A 19,533-nucleotide genomic window follows, 5' to 3' on the forward strand; every position below is an offset into this window, starting at 1 on the left:
AAGGCGCGTATACATGCTTTTTTGGTGAGAAAAAGAAGCATATACGCAGGTTGGTTTGACACAGAAGCGTATACACGCCGGTTTCTGAACAGTGAAGTAGCGTACATCTCTTGATTTATATTCTAGGTGCTTCTGTTTATTTCTACAGTGTTCTGCGTTCAGAATTAGTGTATGGTTACAGTTACTATGTTTTTGGTACATCTGTCAAAGAAGTGTTTATTTTTTATTCAGTTTTGATTGGTGAAAAGGTGATTGATTGAAGCATAAATTCTTGATTGATGTTCATGGATCCAGTCTGAAAATTTATGAAACGTGGTCCTTGGAAGAAAGAGAAGGTTGTAGCCTTCTGTAGGCCAGCACCTACATACTAGTATCTTAGCTAGTGCAAAAGCTAAGGGGGTTGCAGCTCCCTTCGAGGAGAAGATGGAGAACGAGAGAGGGTTGTAGCTCTCTGCAGGTTGTAGCCTGCGAACTGGTAAAGGACTGCACCAGTACATTGTAAAAAGATGTTTCTAATTAAAAGAAGATAGAGACGAATTGCAGCAGGTGGTTTTCACCCACATTTGGTTTCCACCTTATATCTTGTGTTCTTGTGTGCGATTGTCTTCTGCTCTGTTTTACTGTTTTTGGTTACTGGTTATTTAATTCTGATACACAAATTAACAATCAACATCTGAAAGATAAAGTAAATTATAAGTTTGCATTGTATACTCGGGTTTCCTTCTACATAGTTTCGTATATACGAGGGTTTAATTAACTGAAGTAGTGTATATTATCTGGATTTGAAAAAGAGAATATTTGACTTGATAACACTGATTCAGCCCCCCTCTCAGTATTATTTCCAACATGTGTTCCTTCCTAAGAGGTCACAAGTACAAAACGAGAGGGGGGTAGAGTATGTATGCCTTTGTAGACTTAGCAATCAAATCGTTGCGCGGAGGTGGGTCCCTTGTCCCACAAACAAGGGGGTCTCATATGCCAGTTTGGTGTCTGGCTTGGCTGTCACATTGAAATGTATATTATTATTATTATTATTATTATTAACAATTACAAATATTTAGTTTTTAATAGACACTTTTACATTATCCACCAAATAATTATTAATGTGGTAAATATAAGGCTATCCGTGTATATCAACCACATTAATAAATGTGATTGTGCTAGTTCTATGATCTACTATTTTAATTTTATACTAATTTAATTTAATAGAAATATTTAATTCTAATCTTAATTCTATTCTTATCCATATTTACTTTTATTAATAACAAAAAAAATCAATAATACTTTAGCTATCTTTTAACATTATTTTAATAATCTAATAGGTTAATTCTACATTAATACTAACCATATTTACTATTACTAATTTTGATTTATCAATTTTTTATTTTAATTTGATTTATTCAAATTATTCTCTCAATCGTTTCTTAACTTAATAATCATTAATAAAAAATAATTCATTAACATTCACCGTTTATTTTATCTCATTAATCGGACATATTCATTTTCTCATTTCTTTTCTCCATTTATACTTGATCCAACACTGATTGATTCATCATTTTAGCTTTCAGTGCCTAGTACTCGAAGATGAGTAAACTATGAAAATGTCCAAAAAGTAGGTGGAGTGAACCAGAATTCATCTGAATGATAAGAGCAAAGGCATTTGCTCTGAATTGATAATGGAGAACAATGCTCTGGCTGGTGCTCGACGACTGAATGGGGTGTTTCTGATGTTTCCTTCCAATCCGCAATTTTCATCCTATCCGAGGAGCGATAAGTGGTAAGAACGACCACTCGTAGGTGCGTTTGACATTTACATGCATATTGACACCTGGTGATCTCACATTACATCCTGCATGCAGCTATTTTCCATATACTTTGCTTCTGTCTCAACTGTTATTCTACTTTTCACTCCATATATCATCCTCCTGTGACGTCCCATGACCATATATTAGCTTCAGTTTTGCTATTTTCTACCATCCGACAGTAGATCCTAACCAAACAATTTCTCTCCGCCGAGCCCAACTGCTGCATATCGCAAATCCTTCAGTTGGTGGACATTTTCCGGCTTCTCTCATCATCTAAAGACACCCCATCTTGGCCTGTCAGCACTACCAGGTATGTTTATCTGAAATCTCCCAGCATTTATATACTATTTTTCGGGCTTCTGATATGGGGAATTATTGTTATCTGGGTATTTGAATTCCAGGGACTTCCATAGTTATATGTTTCTTCCCATATTGATAGTTATCTTAACAACTCCTATTATAGAGGGTAGCATTTTATTATTTTGTGGTATATGGAGTAATTTCATGTATGAATACGCCATTATTTTATGGTCATGGGTCAAATCTTTTAGTTTCCAGAGCTATTGTTTTATATCTAAACCGTGTTCAGATTTTCGGTGAAAACTGGGTCCTTGGTGGTGCGTATGTGAGATGTGCATCTATTGCTGTTTTTCATGCTAGGATGAAATCTCATGAGTTTTTTTCATCTGTGGCCATTGTCTAACATGTCCAGTGGTATCTGTCTCTGGAATTTGCCATTTTTATCTGCAACTTGTATCAGGTTTCAGATCTCTGGTATTTTTTTTTGTTTTTTCGGTAAGATTTTAAAATTTTACCACCTTGTGACTGGCAGTATTGATTGCCTTAATTACTATCAAGCCATTGTAGGACGGATATAAATGCGGTTAGGTCATAAAAGCCGTCGATAGATTTGAAGATCTTTCTTCATAATCTATCTTAATCTTGAAGATATCTTTCACATTTAATTTTATGGGTGGCTGGCTTGTTTTTTTACATGACTTTCCTCATCGAGATAGTGCACTGCTCATCCCGAGGTGTACTATGATTGTACCATCTGTAGATTTTTTAGATTGATCCATCTCTCTCCAGTCCTTTGCTCTGTCCAGCACATTCCATAGCTGATAGCGGTGTACGTCCAGATCCTTCTTTAGTCATTCTCTGGTTTATTTGGGGTCATGTCTCTGATCTTTATTTATGATGGAATTTATATCTGATTCATCTGCCACGGAGGCTATGGTCCACGCGGCCATACAGGCAGAATCTCTCCATCACAAAGCCAGATTGTCTACTGAGTGGCCCTCCACCTTGGATGAAATGCTGGTACATCCTTCGAACCCTCCACCTGCTTCATTGGTGGATAATTATCATCAAGGCATAGTTTCTTCTGGGGATCGCTCCCGCAAATGTCATAAACCAGCAAAAACTTCTCAACCTCCAGGTGCTATTAGAATTGACAGTATTCAGTTGACTGAACGTATTGATAGTCTCCATGATAAAGCCTTGATTGGCCGGTGGCATTTCCCGGAGATGAACGACAAACAGATGCGAGACTGGCTTGAAGTTCAGTGGAAACCCATCATTGGGTATATCCCGATAATTGCTAAGTTACTGAAAGAATGGTTTTGTTTTCATTTTCTTAATGCAGGGGATTTGGAATCCATTCTAAACCATCAATGGGTGTATGGCCGTAGCTTTCTTTCACTACACAGGTGGTACCTGGGATTTAATCCCCTTAGAAACACTCCTTCAAATAATCTTATTTGGTTGAAGCTACCTGGTCTGCCACTGGAATTCTGGTCGATTGAGACATTAACTGAGATTGGTAACGCAGTTGGAAGATGTGTTTATGTAGACCCCTGGTGTCGGGGGGAGAAAGACAAGCGTATTGCTTGGATTTTGATTGATAGATCATACAGGGGAGGGTTTCCGGAGCATATCGACATCAGCTGGAGATAATTGTCCATCAGACAGAGATTGGATTTCTGGGGTGTGCCTTTTAGGTGCGCTGCGTGTCATCATACGGGGCACCTAATTAAGCAATGCCCGAGACGTCGATCTTATGGTCGAAAGCATCATGGCCTCACTAAGTTTTCAGAATTTCCACATAGCATAAAGGGTCCATTTATGGATTCAGATAAATCTGTTTCTCCTAATCTCTCTCCCCGACCCCTAAGTTCAGATGCTCTGAATGCTGATCATCAGCTTTCTCCCACTCGGTCGATTGAACCTGATCCATTATTCCGGATATCTCCGTCTATGCCAGAATTGGAAACTGCCTCTGAGTTTGAGATTCCCCTTCCACCGAATCATCCGAAGGAACCATTCGGGGATCAAAATGTCCCGAATCTGCCACCTATTCCTCTTCCTACAATTGAATCGGATCATCGACCCCATCGGAATCCTCTATCGCCCCTTGATAAAGTTTCTGCTCCTGGGGATAATGGTATTGAATCTTAGATATCTCCCACTCCTGCTAACTCCCCGATTCAATCGCCTATCAATTCTATTGGTAGCGATTTAGACTACCTGTTGTCCAAGAAATCTCTTGCTCTTTTGCCTCTCACTGTCCATAAACCTGAGTCTCCTAAATCCCCTATGATCAGCCCTACATCTGCTAGGAATATCACTGTGAGAAGGAAGAACAACAGCGACAGTACGCACTTCAGGGGGAGGGGTGCTGTATCTGATTGTTGTATTAGGAATCTATCGCTGGTGGATATTCCCATTACTGATATCTTTGTTGACAGGCTGCTTAGAGCTGGAAAGGCCGATCTACCTTCCAAATGAATTTCATATTATCTGTTAATATTAGAGGCCTGGGAGCAGACCTGAAGTTCTTGGCCTTAAAAAACCTATTTTTGTCTAAGAGTCCTAAAATCATTTTGATCCAAGAAACTATGCATACTGTATCTGTCACTGTATCCTACTTCAGGAAGATGCTTCCTCAATGGCACATCTCTGTTGTTGATGCCGTAGGTTTATCTGGTGGTCTAGCGGTTTTGTGGGACCCTCAATGGATATGTGCAAAGGCATACAGTTGCATTGCTGGCATTCTAATTACAGCTCAGATTAGAGGTTTTATATGTCCTATAAACATTCTGAACATATATGCTCCTTACAGGAACAGATCGGCATTTTGGGATGGTCTCTTTGCATCGGAAGTTTTTGATATTGATTCATTATTGATTGCAGGTGACCTTAATATTACATTCAACATGGATGAAATATGGGGCAAAAGTAAGAAGCTGGATCCAAATGCTGCCAAGATTAGGAATGAATTTCTTATGAAAAATTTCATTGACATACTTCCGCCCAAAATTCTGCCCACTTGGGAAAATGGAAGGATTGAAGAGGCTTTCATTGCTAAGAGAATCGATAGATTTCTATTACATTCCAGCCTGATAGATGTCCTCGGCATGCCATTTTCTACTGTTGAAAATTGCTTCATATCGGACCATCGGTTGATAGTTCTTGGATGGAGATCTATGGGAATCAGGAAAGGAATCCCCTTTAAATTCAATAGACAATGTCTAGAGGAGCCTGATTTTAATGACACTATTGTAAAAGCGTGGAGGGAGTTAGCAGCAAGCGGATCTGCTTCACAACAGATGAACTTCATGAACAAGATGAACAAAATCAGGAGAATTGTAAAAGAATGGCAGTTTCAGAAAAGACAATCTAATAAAAAAGAGCTTCGAGAAATCCAAAAGGAACTTGATAATGTTGCAGATTCTACGGATTATGATTCTTTATCATTTGAAAAAAGACAACACATCAAGAGTCTCCAAAAAAAGAAATTGCAAATCCTGAAGAATGAAGAAATTTTCTGGCGCCTGAAAAGCAGGGCAATATGGATGAAAGAAGGCGATCGAAACTCGAAGTTTTTCCATAGATTCGCCAATGCTAGAAGGGTCAAAAATTCAATATGGAAAATTAGTGACGGTAATGGAGGCTATTTATACTCTCAGCAAGATATATCAAAGGAAGCGGTGGCACATTTCAAAAAGCAATATCAAAGAATGGAAAATCGAAGTTTTCAGGATATATTGTGGGGTATAGAAGTTTACCCAATGATGTTTGATAATGATAAAAACGATCAGATATACCAGCCTGTTACAGAGGAGGAATTAATGGCTACCATGAAATCTTTCAGTTGGGACAAAAGCCCTGGACCAGACGGCTGGTCAATAGAATTTCTTATACATTTCTATGATTTTATAAAGGATGATCTGTTAAAGATGGTGGAAGATATCAGGATAAAGGGGAATATCAGCAAACAATTATGCTCCACATACATCGCTCTCATACCCAAAAAGCGGGATGCACAGACTTTTCAGGACTATCGGCCGATATCATTATGTAATATTTCCTTCAAAATTGTATCTAAGATCATTGCGGAGAGATTGAAAGGAGTTTTATCTGAATCATTATCAAAAGAACAGTATGGATTTCTAAAAGGGAGATACATCCATGATGTTGTCGCTGGTACACAAGAGGCGTTATTCTCCATCCACTCAAAGAAAAGAGAGGCGGTTTTAATCAAAGTAGACCTCAGGAAGGCGTATGACTGTATAGATTGGGGATACATCAGGTGTTTACTAGCAAGAATTGGATTGAGGTCCAACATGATCAACTGGATCATGGCATGTGTCGATCCTGTGGAATACGCAATTATCATAAACAGCATTCCAACCCCTTTTTTCAGTGCGGAGAGGGGTCTGCGTCAAGGATGCTCTCTCTCCCCGCTATTATTTATACTGGCGATGGATTCTCTCAGCTTACATATCCAAAAGGCTGTGATCGAACAAGCATGGCAGCCTCTCAAAATATGCAGGAACATTTCATTGACTCATAATCTTTTTGTTGACGATATCATATTATTCGGCATGTTTTGCAGGATCACTTGGATGCGTTTCTATAATATTATGGAAAACTTTCAAAGGGCTACGGGTCTTCAAGTTAACCTGGAGAAATCTATAATATACCATTCTGATCTAAAACAGGAAGATGTTCTTTGGTTATCTGAGCTATTTGGTATGAAAGCTCAACATATCAGCAGTGGTATAAAGTATCTGGGATTCCGGATAAAAGCAAATGGCTACTCGAGATCCGATTGGAACTGGATTGTGGACAGATTCTACAGGAGAATCTCTGCTTGGGAGTTTAGATGCCTTTCCTTGGTAGGGAGAATTATATTAGTACAATCCGTTTTGAATCAACTCTCCGTTTACTGGGTGCACCTATACCTCTTTCCAATGAGTATCATTAACAACATGAATAGGCTTTCTGCTAATTTCATATGGGTGGGTCATGCTGATAGGAGTAAATTTCATCTCATTAAGCTCTCTAGTATTTCTCTTCCTAAGAATATGGGGGGTTGGGGTTTATCCAATTTGAGAATATTTGGAAGAGCTCTTCTGTGCAAGTCTTTTTGGAGAGCCATTCAGGGTGAGGGGCCGTGGAGTCACATGGTTCGATCGAAGTATTTAGGAAAGAAGAGCCTCCATTACTGGTACCGGAAAGGTTCTATCGGCGCATCATATGGATCCCCCATATGGCTTAGTTTCCGGAGGATTGAATCACACTGCTTGAAGAATTTAATCTGGCATCTACAATCGGGGAATAAAATCCTTATTGGCATAGACCGCTTCAAATGTGGAGCTGAAGAAGTTGATATCCCTGATCCCTTACTTTTTTATTTTCACAGAAGAGGTTTCTTTTACTGGGATAGTTTGATTGCTGAATGGCTAGGCCCCATCCCGCGGTGGAAAGACGCTGATGATTTGAATATGCCTCATGTGATCGCGCAGCTTTGGAATAGCATCAAGTCGAAGCTTCAGAATGGCGGTATTTTCAGATCTAGGGAATCGGATTTCCTGTCTTGGAACGTTCCGAATGAGGCGGATGATGTATCAGTTAAAGGGATTTATCATCAGTTGATTGGGCAACAATCCCTTGGTTCCTCTATATTCCCTCAGATCTTCTGGAAGGATGGTTGCCCATCGAAGATGATACTATTCGCTTGGCTTGCATTTCACAACAGAAACCTAACCTGGGAGAATTTAATGAAACGGGGATGGCATGGACCTAATGTCTGTTCTTTATGCAGATCGGACGAGGATTCAAATTTTCATATATTTCTAAAATGTAAAAAGACATATCAGATATGGCAGGAATTAGAAAGAGTATTTGGTTTTATACTTGGTGTGCAGGACTCGATCCATGAGTGGATATTAAGGTGCAGCGAGCAGAATATTCAATGGCGTAGAATTTGCATTCTCTCCATGTGGTTTATTTGGAAATGGCGCAACCACTGCATTTTCAATAACTCAAGATTTTCATATGCACAAACCATGGATTCGATCTCTGTATACTTAGAATCTCTACCTCAGAAGATAATCAAGCATAAGATAAAATTTCCCACTCAGCCTTCATCAGAACAGTCTTCTCAGCCGTCTGCTTTCTTCGATGGGGCCGCACAGAAGGGTCAATGTGGTTGTGGTTTCTACATCAAGATAAATGATTCTACGCATTTTTCATCATTCTGGCACGGCGGTCATGGCTCCAATAATATGGCTGAAGCCATAGCACTCACTGGACTTTTAAAATTTTGTATCTTCCTTGACATTCAACAGGTTGCTATCTTTGGAGATTCGAAAATTTTGGTTGATTCGGTAAATAGGAGAAATCACATTTTGGCGCCGCACCTGACCGGTTGGAGAGATAGGATCAACTATTACTGGGACCGCATGGTTGATAGTACTATTGAGCACATCAGCAGGGTCAAAAATTCTACAGCTGATACACTTTCTAAATTGGGCCTCATCTCCACTCCTGGACTTTGGTTTCTCGAGATATTTTCGGAGGGAACTACATTCCAGATCCAAGATTTTGCATTGCCGGACTTTTAGTTCTCAGATTTGATATTTTTGTCTCATCAGCTGATGCTTTTCAACTTAAATCATGTTTTTCTGTATTGTTTACAGAACATAGATAGTTATTTAGCTACATAGATAATCTGTTTTGTCATCCTTACTGATTATAGAAGCATATTAGGCAATATGTAGCGTATTGAACTATTTTAGAACAATATCGGATGTATCCATATATTTTTGGACTCTTGTATTTCTCATATAATATGTTGAAGCTTTTTCGTTTTGGAAAAAAGAAAATGTCCAAAAAGTCAATAACGTCATAACATCATATATCATCGTATTCTTAACTGTCAAAATCTACATGGTAGAATTACACGTTTCCCTTATAAATTACACGTCTCCGTTAGAATAAACCTCCTAATAAAATACTAATATTCACACTACTAATAAATAAATATATATATATATATATATATATATATATATATATATAATATTAATATTAATATTAATATTCCGCACACATTACCGAGAAATTGGCCAAAGAGTGCATATACTTCTGTATAATTTATTTATTTCGGATTGATAACCTAATCTAAATATAACGATTTCACCCATATTAGATTTTTTATCCGTAATAGAAAATAATAATATCATTAATAAATTCGATTGAACCATGTCGGAATATTCCGTAGTTTGTAAAATTTTAATTTAACAATTTCCCGTCAAAGTGTTTAATCAAAGTGATTGTTTAATAAAATGAATAAATTTACTTGAAAATTCTAAATTTCCGTATTCGTTTTTAAAATATTAAAATTAAAATTTGAGATACAAGAGTGCCTAACCAAACATTTATAAATTTAATTAAAAGGAAATAATTAAGAAATTATGTAAATATTAAAAAAATATCGACTTTCTCTTGAAAGCTCTGCCCAAGCTTCCTTTGTGCCCAACGTGCTAGCGTTGGCCGGCACATTAAGGAGTGGTGGCCATGTCGAAATCTATACGTGGTCAAACACGAGCGCTCACCGGCTATCTCACTCAATATAAATATATATAATCTTTTCTCATCTATATACATATATAAGTGGAGGGTTCTGTTCGTGCGCCACCACCACTGTCACTAAACCGCGTGACAGCCCATCATCCCTGCCTGCATTATAATTTTCAATGTATATTTCAATGTGCTCATGATTTCAAGACCCTGCCATAGAATTACCCTTATACGCTTCCTATATAATTGTCCACATATGATCAATCTGCAAACAATTTCTTCAATCCCTATTCATTCTCTTCCAAACCCAAATCAAGTAGGCAGTCAATTAGACTTGTCTGCACCCGTTGCATCCTCGAAACCTATCAAATAATATATCATCTATGGACGCTCTTAATCCATCAGGTTATGTCCATCTTATTTTTATTATTATTATAATATGCAGTACTGTTACATATCCCACAGTTCATGCAAACTTTTACAGTGATATAGATGTGACATGGGGCTATAACAATGTCAACATATTCGACAACGGCCAGCAATTGCAGCTGTCTGTCAATAATGCTTCTGGTATTCTAATGCTATTGATATATAACTGTATCGTTACCTTTTTACTTTTCAATGTTTCTGTGATAATATACTATCAAGCACATAATAACATTAGATGTTTTTTGGTTATTGTTTAATTAGGCTCGGCTTTTCAATCCAAAGCGCAATTTTTGTTTGGAAGCGTCGATATGTTTATGAAGCTGGTGCCCGGAAATTCTGCTGGAACGGTTACAACATTCTATGTGAGATAAATTTGTGTAATTTATGGTGAATAATATTCAAATATTTATGTTGAATTTAATTTGTTGCAATTTTTGAGAATATTTGGAATTTAATTGAGATAAATGATGGAGAGATCAAGAATAATATTTATTTTGGAAATATTTTGGAATATAATGGAGAATAATTATAGAAAGTAGTGAAATATTTTGAAATCCGATAAAAGTCACTTCACATCACATTCCAAAACATTTCAAGAATCCGCAAAACGATAAAAGGGTAGGCTGAAATTAAAGATGGTCTCCTAACCAATCAAAAATATTGAAATACGCTGCAGTTATCTTCGACAGGCGACAGGCACGACGAAATTGATATTGAATTTCTAGGAAATGTTTCTGGTCAGCCATACATTCTGCATACAAACATATATACAAAGGGTTCAGGTAATAGGGAGCAAGAATTCTATTTATGGTTCGATCCCACAGCAGATTTCCACAATTACTCAATTCTCTGGAACCCCCAGCAAATTGTGTAAGCTACCTCCTTCTCTGAACATGGTTTAATCTGTTTTTCTATTGTGATGAGTCCATCTCACCTGGTATCTTCGTTTCAGGATTTTTGTAGATGGGCTGCCTATGAGAGTATTTGGGAACAGTGAAGACATAGGTGTGCCTTACGCTAACTGGCAGGCGATGAGAGTGTACTCCAGCATATGGGACGGAGATAATTGGGCAACTCAGGGCGGGCGGGTGAAAATCGATTGGTCTTACGCACCATTTGTGGCTTCGTACAGAAATTTCACAGCAGACGTATGCGAATGGACAGGCAGTGGCAATTCCTCCCAGTGTTGGGCTACTACTCCGAGTAACTGGTGGAATCAGCCAGCCTATGAGAGCTTGACGTATGCCCAACAAGGACAATTACAATGGGTTCGCAATAATTTTGTAGTTTACGATTACTGCAAAGATCCGGCCAGATTCAATTATCAACTTCCACCTGAATGCTCTAGACAACCATAAAATAATTCCCATGGCCGCCACAAGATTGTTGTTGGATTCTTTATTAGTTCATCGCTTTTAATTCTAATAAGCAGCCCCAAATTCAATTATCAGCTTCCACCTGAATGCTCCACACAACCATAAAATAATTCCCATGGCCTCCACACGATTGTTGTTGGATTCTTTATTAGTTCATCGCTTTTAATTCCAATAAGCAGCCCCTATATGTGGGGGACTAATTTTTTTTTTTGTTTTTTTCTCACTTGCTATCGCTAGAAGCTAAATGAAAATTATTCTCTTAGAGTTCCTGATCTAAGAATGTGAACATTTTGGAACCCCACAGGATTCATTGTACGTCAACAAACGTCATACATGTTCATTGTATGTCAAGATACGTCATACATGTTCGTAAGTAATAAATGATGCCGTTGAGTCTGTTTTTTAAGAGATATCTGAATCCTTTCATGGAACATGTGGGCACTATTCAAACGCCACATCTTATCCATATTTTTGTTGAGTCAATGGTTTAGACGTATCATGTTTATTTTAGTTAATGAAATTTCTTAAAGTTGTTAGTTTGCTTATGTATAAATATCTTGTTGGGCTCTTTATTGGAATTACGAACTTTAATCATTTTATTAATTAAAAAATTTGATAAAATAATTTAAATGTAGAGATGTTAATATATTTTCAAAATGACCATTACATTACATTGTCAGTATATTCTCATCGTCATAGCCACTACATCAATAGATAGAATTGACAACACTAACTTCCTTAGCTATTTAAATCACACTAAATCAAATATTTAAAATAACTTCTTAAAAAAATATTTAAAAATTTAATTTACTTTAATGGACCTATTTAGTGAGAAGCACTTATCATAATTAAGGAGAAATGACTTAAGAAAAAAAAACATATAAAAAATGCATTGAATAGGATGAAACTTATGCCCCTTCACCTTCTTAAACACATCACTGTTGGAAACGAAACCATAGGCTATTCGAATTTGTTAGAGAACGCTCACTTTGATTACATTCATGATCGGTAATTTTTAGTTTCATGTTTTTATTCCAATCTTTAATTCACTATTGAAACAATGAATGAATTGCAGGTAACGAAAAGGCTAGATGTAGGGGCCAATTCAGTATTGAAACAATGAATGAATTGCATCATGATCGGTAATTTTTAGTTTCATGTTTTTTTTTTCAATCTATAATTCACTATCGAGACAATGAATGAATTGCATGTAACGAAAAGGCTAGATGTAGGGGCTGACCAAGCGATGTAGTGGGATTGGAGATCGGCAGGAAACTTAATGCTTCGAATTTTAGCGATGTTCTTGGTCAACCTAGATAGCCCACACACTAATCTCGGCTAACAAATGCTTATCCGAGTACTGCTTGCTAGGTATTTTAAATCAAATATTAAATGTTTTATATTAGATTTTGGATTAAAAGGTTTACACAAACAATAGAAATTTTATGTAAATCCATTTAGGTCACCAAGATTTAGAATTAGGCGATAACCCGGTGAAACTTATTTTAGTATTAATGATAAATGGCTGAAATTTTTCAAATATTTGTGGCTAAAAATAGCATATTTAATTGTTGCAGTCAATATACACCATTAACAATAACAGATAAATTTAAAATATTAAATATGGTAATCAATCATAGCTCAGAAAGAAGCCTTTCAAAAATTAATATTAGTTTTAGCCTTGGTGGTAGAGGTTAATAGTTTTAGAGCGATGGCTCCGTGGTTTAATCGAAACAGTTGAATATAGATTGTTTTCCCCGTAGCCAGAACAATGGTTCAGTGACAGTCCTAGAAACGAATTCATAGTGTCCGATGAGGACAATACCAAGGTTGCGTAGAACCCTATTCCCTCTCCATTACATTCCTGATCAGTGATTTCCATTTTAATATTTCTTTTTAAATGTTCAAACTGCCATTGAAACCATGAATGAATTGCAGGTAACAAAAAAGCTAGATGTAGTGGTACACTAATGGATGTAGTGGAATTAAAGATCAGGAGGAAACGTCATGTGGAATGACGCATCTTTTGTCTCGTCTAACGCCGAGGAAATGAAATCTCAAATGAGCCCTTCCAATTTATTGAATAGTTTTTTGTGTGTGATAGATGTTAGACGAGAGCATACATAATGCACACCGGATTTATACTAAGAGACTTAGATGGCAATAGCAGTGAATAATTCACAGAGACAAACAAATAGAGAAACAAGAAGATTACTTAGTTAGAAACAGCGGAATAGATAAAACAATCACTGGAGAATAGAAATTTCTTTGCATTACATAACATGCTTGGGCCTTGGCTTGCTTTCCTTGGCCAAAGAAATTACAAATTTATAGAGGCAGAAGAAGTGTCATTCAGATGGAGATCTCGAATGGTCTAGAAACCACTCGCGGTGTAGGAAGATTTAGAATGTTGCATGTGATTCTAGAAACTAATGGCGGTGTAAAAGGATCTAAAATCTTGGAGATGTAGAAAGATCTAACATAGAATCCTCCGTGAATTTGGCTTCACACTTAACATTCTCCCATTTGAAGCCAAATAAGAGTCATCAAGTCACACCGAGTCGTACCATGCCTCTACATAACTCATGTTTATTTTGTGGTAGAATCTTACTGAGCATATCAGTAGGGTTCCTATCTGTATGGATCTTTTCCAAGGATAATTGTTCTTCCTCCAACACATGCCAGATCCAATGGTACCTTAAGTCAATGTGCTTGGTTTTTGAATGAAATGTTGGACTTTTAGCCAAGTGAATGGCACTCTGACTATCACAATATAACACATACTTGTCCTGTGTTACTCCTATCTCTCTTAGGAATCATTGCATCCACAACATCTCTTTACAAGCTTTTGTTGCAGCTATGTACTCTGCTTCTGTTGTAGAGAGGGCTAGTATTCTTTGTAGCTTTGACACCCAAGATACTGTTGCACCTGCAAATGTAAACAAATAATCTGTAGTGGACTTTTTGGTATCCATATCTCCAACCATATTTGCATCTATAAATCCTTCAATCACAGTCTCATCATGACCAAAACATAAACAATAAGGACTAGTACCCTTGAGATACCTTAAAATCCATTTTACTTCTTGCCAATGTTGTTTGCCTGGATTGGTAAGGAACGTGCTCACTACTCCCATTGAATATGCAATGTATGGTCATGTGCATACCATGGCATATATTAAGCTCACAAGTGCTGAAGCATAAGGAATTCTACTCATCTCTTCTTTCTCTTTGTCACTACTAGGACATAATTCAGTACTCAACTTGAAGTGGGCTGCAAGGGGTGTACCAACTCGCTTGGAATCCTTCATATTAAACCTATCAAGCACCTTCTTGATATATTTTTCTTGTGACATCCACAACCTTTTGTTTCTCCCTTCACGCATAATCTACATGCCCAATATTTGTGGTGTTGGTCCCAAATCCTTTATTGCAAATTTGCTACCCAAATCTTTCTTCTACCTATTGATTTTATTCTTATCATGCCAAACAATCAACATGTCCTCCACATATAGCAATAATATAATATACTGCTCTTGATCATACCTCTTGATATATACACAATGGTCAGCTTCCAACATGAATGAATCGAATTTCTTTTACCATTGTCGAGGTGCCTGTTTCAACCCATAGAGACTCTTCTTCAACCTACAAACAAGGCTTTCTTTGCCTTTTTCTATGAGGTCTTCTGGCTGCTCCATATAAATTTCTTCCTCTAATTCACCATGAAGAAATGTAGCTTTTACATCTAACTATTCACATTCTAGATCTAAAGTAGCAACTAGATCAAAAATGACTCTAATGGATGACATTTTAACAACAGGTGAGAAAATTTCAATGAAGTCAATACCTTTTTTTTGGGCAAAACCTTTCACCACCAGTCTTGCTTTATACTTCTCCTTCTTTTCATCACTTTCGTGCTTAATCCTGTACACCCATTTGTTTTGTAGAGCCTTTCTACCTTTTGGGAGGTTTGGCAACTCCCAAGTTTTATTTCCCTGCAAAGAGTTCATTTCTTCTTCCATTGCTTTCTTCCATTGTTTACTGTGCTCAACTTTACAAGCTTCTTGAAAACAATTAGGTTCACTTTCATCAGTCAACAAAATATAGTTTGAAGGAGGATACCTTTGTGAATGCTTATGAGGCCTAGAAGATCTGCGAGCCAACTGTGATGGTGCATTATCAGGTTGAATCTCCTGTAAAGGTTCCTACAAGATTCCTTCTTCTTGTCATTTATTTTCCACTTGTTGTTCTTCATGCTCCTAAATTTTCTATTCATTTTCTTGTATTGGTGGTATGTTTTCCTGCTGGTCTTCAAACCTATCAATAACCTTCTTGACCTCCAACTCACCTAGAGTCCTCTTGAACATTTCTAGCTCATTAAATATGACATCCCTGCTTCTAATAATTTTATGTTTGACTAGATCCATTAGACGATAACCAAGATCTTCATCCGCATATCCCAAAAAAATGCATTTCATAGATTTATCATTTATCTCAGTTCTATTTTCTTTGGGAATATGTATGAATGCTTCACATTCAAAGATTTTCAAGTGAGAATAATTCAAATTCTTACCAGTCTTAACTTCTTCAGGGATACCGCAATCCAAGGCTGTAGTTGGAGATCTATTTATGAGGTAGCAACTGATCCCGACTGCTTCAGCCCAAAAATTCTTCTCCAAACCGAAATTGGACAACATACTTCGCACCTTTTCCATAATGGTGTGATTCATCCTTTCTGCGACACCATTTTGTTGAGGAGTGCTAGGCACAGTCTTCTCATTCTTTATGCCAAACTTGTTACAATATTCCTTAAATGCATTTGAGCAATATTCTCCACCATTATCTGTTTTTAAACACTTCAACAATTTGTTAGTCTCTCTTTCAACAACAATATAGAATATTTGAAATATTCCAAACACTTCAATTTTATTTTTCATAGGATATGCCAAAACTTTGATGGATGCGTCATCTATAAATGTTACAAAATATGATGCTGCTCCTAATGATTTGATGTTAACATGCCCAAACACATCTGAGTGTACCAATTCTCACACATTTTTCTTTCCCTCATGGCCACCTCTAAGGAATAAACCCTTCTTTGTCTACCATATATATAATGCTCACAAAGATCAATATTGTAGGATTTCAAACCTCGCAGTAAATTTTTATCAACAAGGATTTTTAAGCCCTTCTCACTCATGTGACCCAAATGCTTATGCTACAGATCTGCTGAATTTCTTTTTTTTGTGACAATAGCCAAATCTGATTTTCCTATCAGTATCTTTAATGTGTATAATGTTCCTGTCTTGGGTCCTTTGGCCAACGACCAATGCACCTTTGCTAATTTTCCAACCTCTTTTTCCAAAGCTTTTCGAATAGCCTTCATCATTCAGTCATCCCATAGAGATTAAACTCATGCGCGTTTCTGGTAGATGCCTAACCTGTTTCAACAATATATCTTGTCCATCTTTCATCTTGATCTAGACATCTCCCAGTCCAACAATGCTGCAAAAATGATTATTCTCCAAATGCACTCTACCATAATCACCAGGATTATATGAAACAAAACTATCTTTGCATGGGGTTACATGGTGAGATGCTCCAGAGTCAAGGATCCAATCAAAGCTACTGCTAGATGTATATACACATGCATCCTCTACTGAAACATAAACACACATCACCATGTGTGGCTACAACAGTGGTCTCACCTTCATTTGTGCTCGATGACTTGTGATTTGTACTAGACTCTCTTTGATCTTTTTGCCCTTTCTTCTAGAATCAACATTCTTTCTTCATGTGCCTAGGTTTGCCACAATGAAAGCAGATGATCCTTTTTCTCCTTGATTTTGATCTGCCTCTCAATCTTGATCACCCTTGCCAGCCTCATCCATTCTCCTACCATGATCAGGTAGAGCTAGAGCCTCTCCTCCCTGGTTTTCTGCAATTGACTTGCGTCGCAGCTCTGCTGCTCACATCATCAAACTGGTTGTTGAAGTGGTCATAGCTACAATTAAATTTTCCAAGGGTTCTAACATAGAACACATTAGCAAAATAGCTCTAATTTCATCATCTAAAATGATTTTAACAAAGGCAAGTTGATTAGTAATAATATTAGATGCATTCAAGTGCTCATAAACTAAAGCACCCTCCTTCATTTTGAGATTATAAAGCTTCTCCATCAATAACACTTTTTTTGATGATGTGTTATTCGCATATACATCATGGAGGTTCTTCCATAATCCTTGAGCCGTCTTTTCTCCACACATTGAAATAAACATTCTTTGCTAAATATTGGCAAATTGTTGCAATGGCCTTCCTATCTAGCTTATTCCACTCTTAATCTGTCATCGATGAGGGTTTTTTTTGTTGTGCCCTCAATAGACAAACACTCATCATTTAAAATCAATATATCCTCCATCTGTGATTTCTATAGGGAAAAATTAGCCCCGCTCAACTTCTCCATATCTATAACTGTTGTCTCCATTTTCAATCAAATTCACAGCCAAAAACACAAAAAAAGTCCACTTAAAAAATAAAACTTTAATTATTACTCTTTAAAATTTAGTAAAATTGAATATAGATCATTTTCCGGTAGCCAAAACAATGGTTGAGTGACCTTGCTAGAAACGAATTCATAGTGTCCGATGAGGACAATACCAAGGTTGTGTAGAACCCTATTCTCTCTCCATTACATTCCTGATCAGTGATTTCCATTTTAATATTTCTTTTTAAATGTACAAACTGCGATTGAAACGATGAATGAATTGCAGGTAACGAAAAAGCTAGATGTAGTGGTACACTAATGGATGTAGTGGAAATAGAGATCAGCAGGAAACGTCATGTGGAATGACGCATCTTTTGTTTGGTCTAACGCCGAGGAAATGCAATCTCAACTGAGCCCTTCCAATTTTTTGTATAATTTTTTGTTTGCGATAGATACAGAATAAGGCCTTCCCATTCCACCGTTACTTTTGCATGGCATGTCAAAGTTACATGCATAAAATATTTTGAGAAATATTATGAAATTATGGGATGATAAAATTTCATTGGATATAACGTAGGATTGTTGTTAAATTCTTGTAAATGTTTCATATTGACGAAGGAATGATGTAAATTAAGTTTGGAGAGACAACTAATAAATGTGTTCACGTAGAGAATAGCCTGCATATTTTATGATCCAGAACTAGAAATCAAACCACAAAAATAAATAGTAGTGAATGGTATTTGAAGAAATTACATATTCAAAACAAAATTACCTGTAAACATTGGCATTACTAAAGTAGGGCATGAACCTACATAGGCAGCAAAAAATAAATAGTAGTGAATAATATTTGAAGAGATCTAAGTGATATTGAAAATTCATTGAAAAGATTTGAAGAGATCTAAGTGATGCTGAAAATTTATTGTAAAGACTTTCATTGTAAAAGTAAAAATTTCTATGTAGATGTTAGTTTCGAGAGCTTAAACGAGTTGCTGTTCCGCTTTTCTATTACTTTAGTATTTTTCAAGTTATTAAAAAATATTATACCCTAACCATAAATACTTTTCCAAACTCTTTTGAGTTTTCGATATTGAAATACTTAATATTGCTCATATATCGAGAGGATAAACGAGTTGCTGTTCGCTCTTCTATTACTTAAGTCTTTTAAAGTTATTAAAAAATATTTTACCCTAACTATAACTACTTTTCCAAACTCTTTTGTGTTTTCGATATTAAAATACTTAATATTGCTCAAATATCGATTGATCAATGTGTTAATTTCAGCCCTGATATGGACTGACAGTCCATGTTTCAAACCATCGGATGAGGAATTTGCTTGCAATGATACGTTGTAGATATATAATAAGAAGGATAGTTATATAATTTTATTGTATTTTTAAATGAAATAATTTTCATATTATTATTTACTATTTTAAACAATATTGTTATTTTGAATAATTATTTGATATAATTACTTTATGTTATGTCAATTTGTGAATTTTTTTTTATATTTTTTTTATTTAATACTAAGTAAGTTATAAAAAATTATGTTTTTCAATATTTTAATAAA

At 36.4% G+C, this 19,533-nt stretch overlaps 1 protein-coding gene across 1 annotated transcript; it reads left to right on the plus strand.

Moving 5' to 3' along the window:
- The first annotated feature begins 10,057 nt into the window (after positions 1–10,057).
- On the plus strand, positions 10,058–11,461 carry LOC149155700 (xyloglucan endotransglucosylase protein 7-like). Its single transcript, XM_089445121.1, has 4 exons — positions 10,058–10,244; positions 10,365–10,465; positions 10,780–10,973; positions 11,056–11,461. The coding sequence occupies exons 1-4, from the start codon at positions 10,058–10,060 to the stop codon at positions 11,459–11,461; spliced, it is 888 nt and encodes a 295-aa protein (XP_089301247.1).
- The last annotated feature ends 8,072 nt before the right edge of the window (positions 11,462–19,533 follow it).

This window comes from Pinus tabuliformis, chromosome 9 (assembly GCF_031772625.1).
Source record: "Pinus tabuliformis cultivar Carrire ecotype Pingquan chromosome 9, CPIR1, whole genome shotgun sequence".
NCBI classification, from domain to species: Eukaryota; Viridiplantae; Streptophyta; class Pinopsida; order Pinales; family Pinaceae; genus Pinus; species Pinus tabuliformis.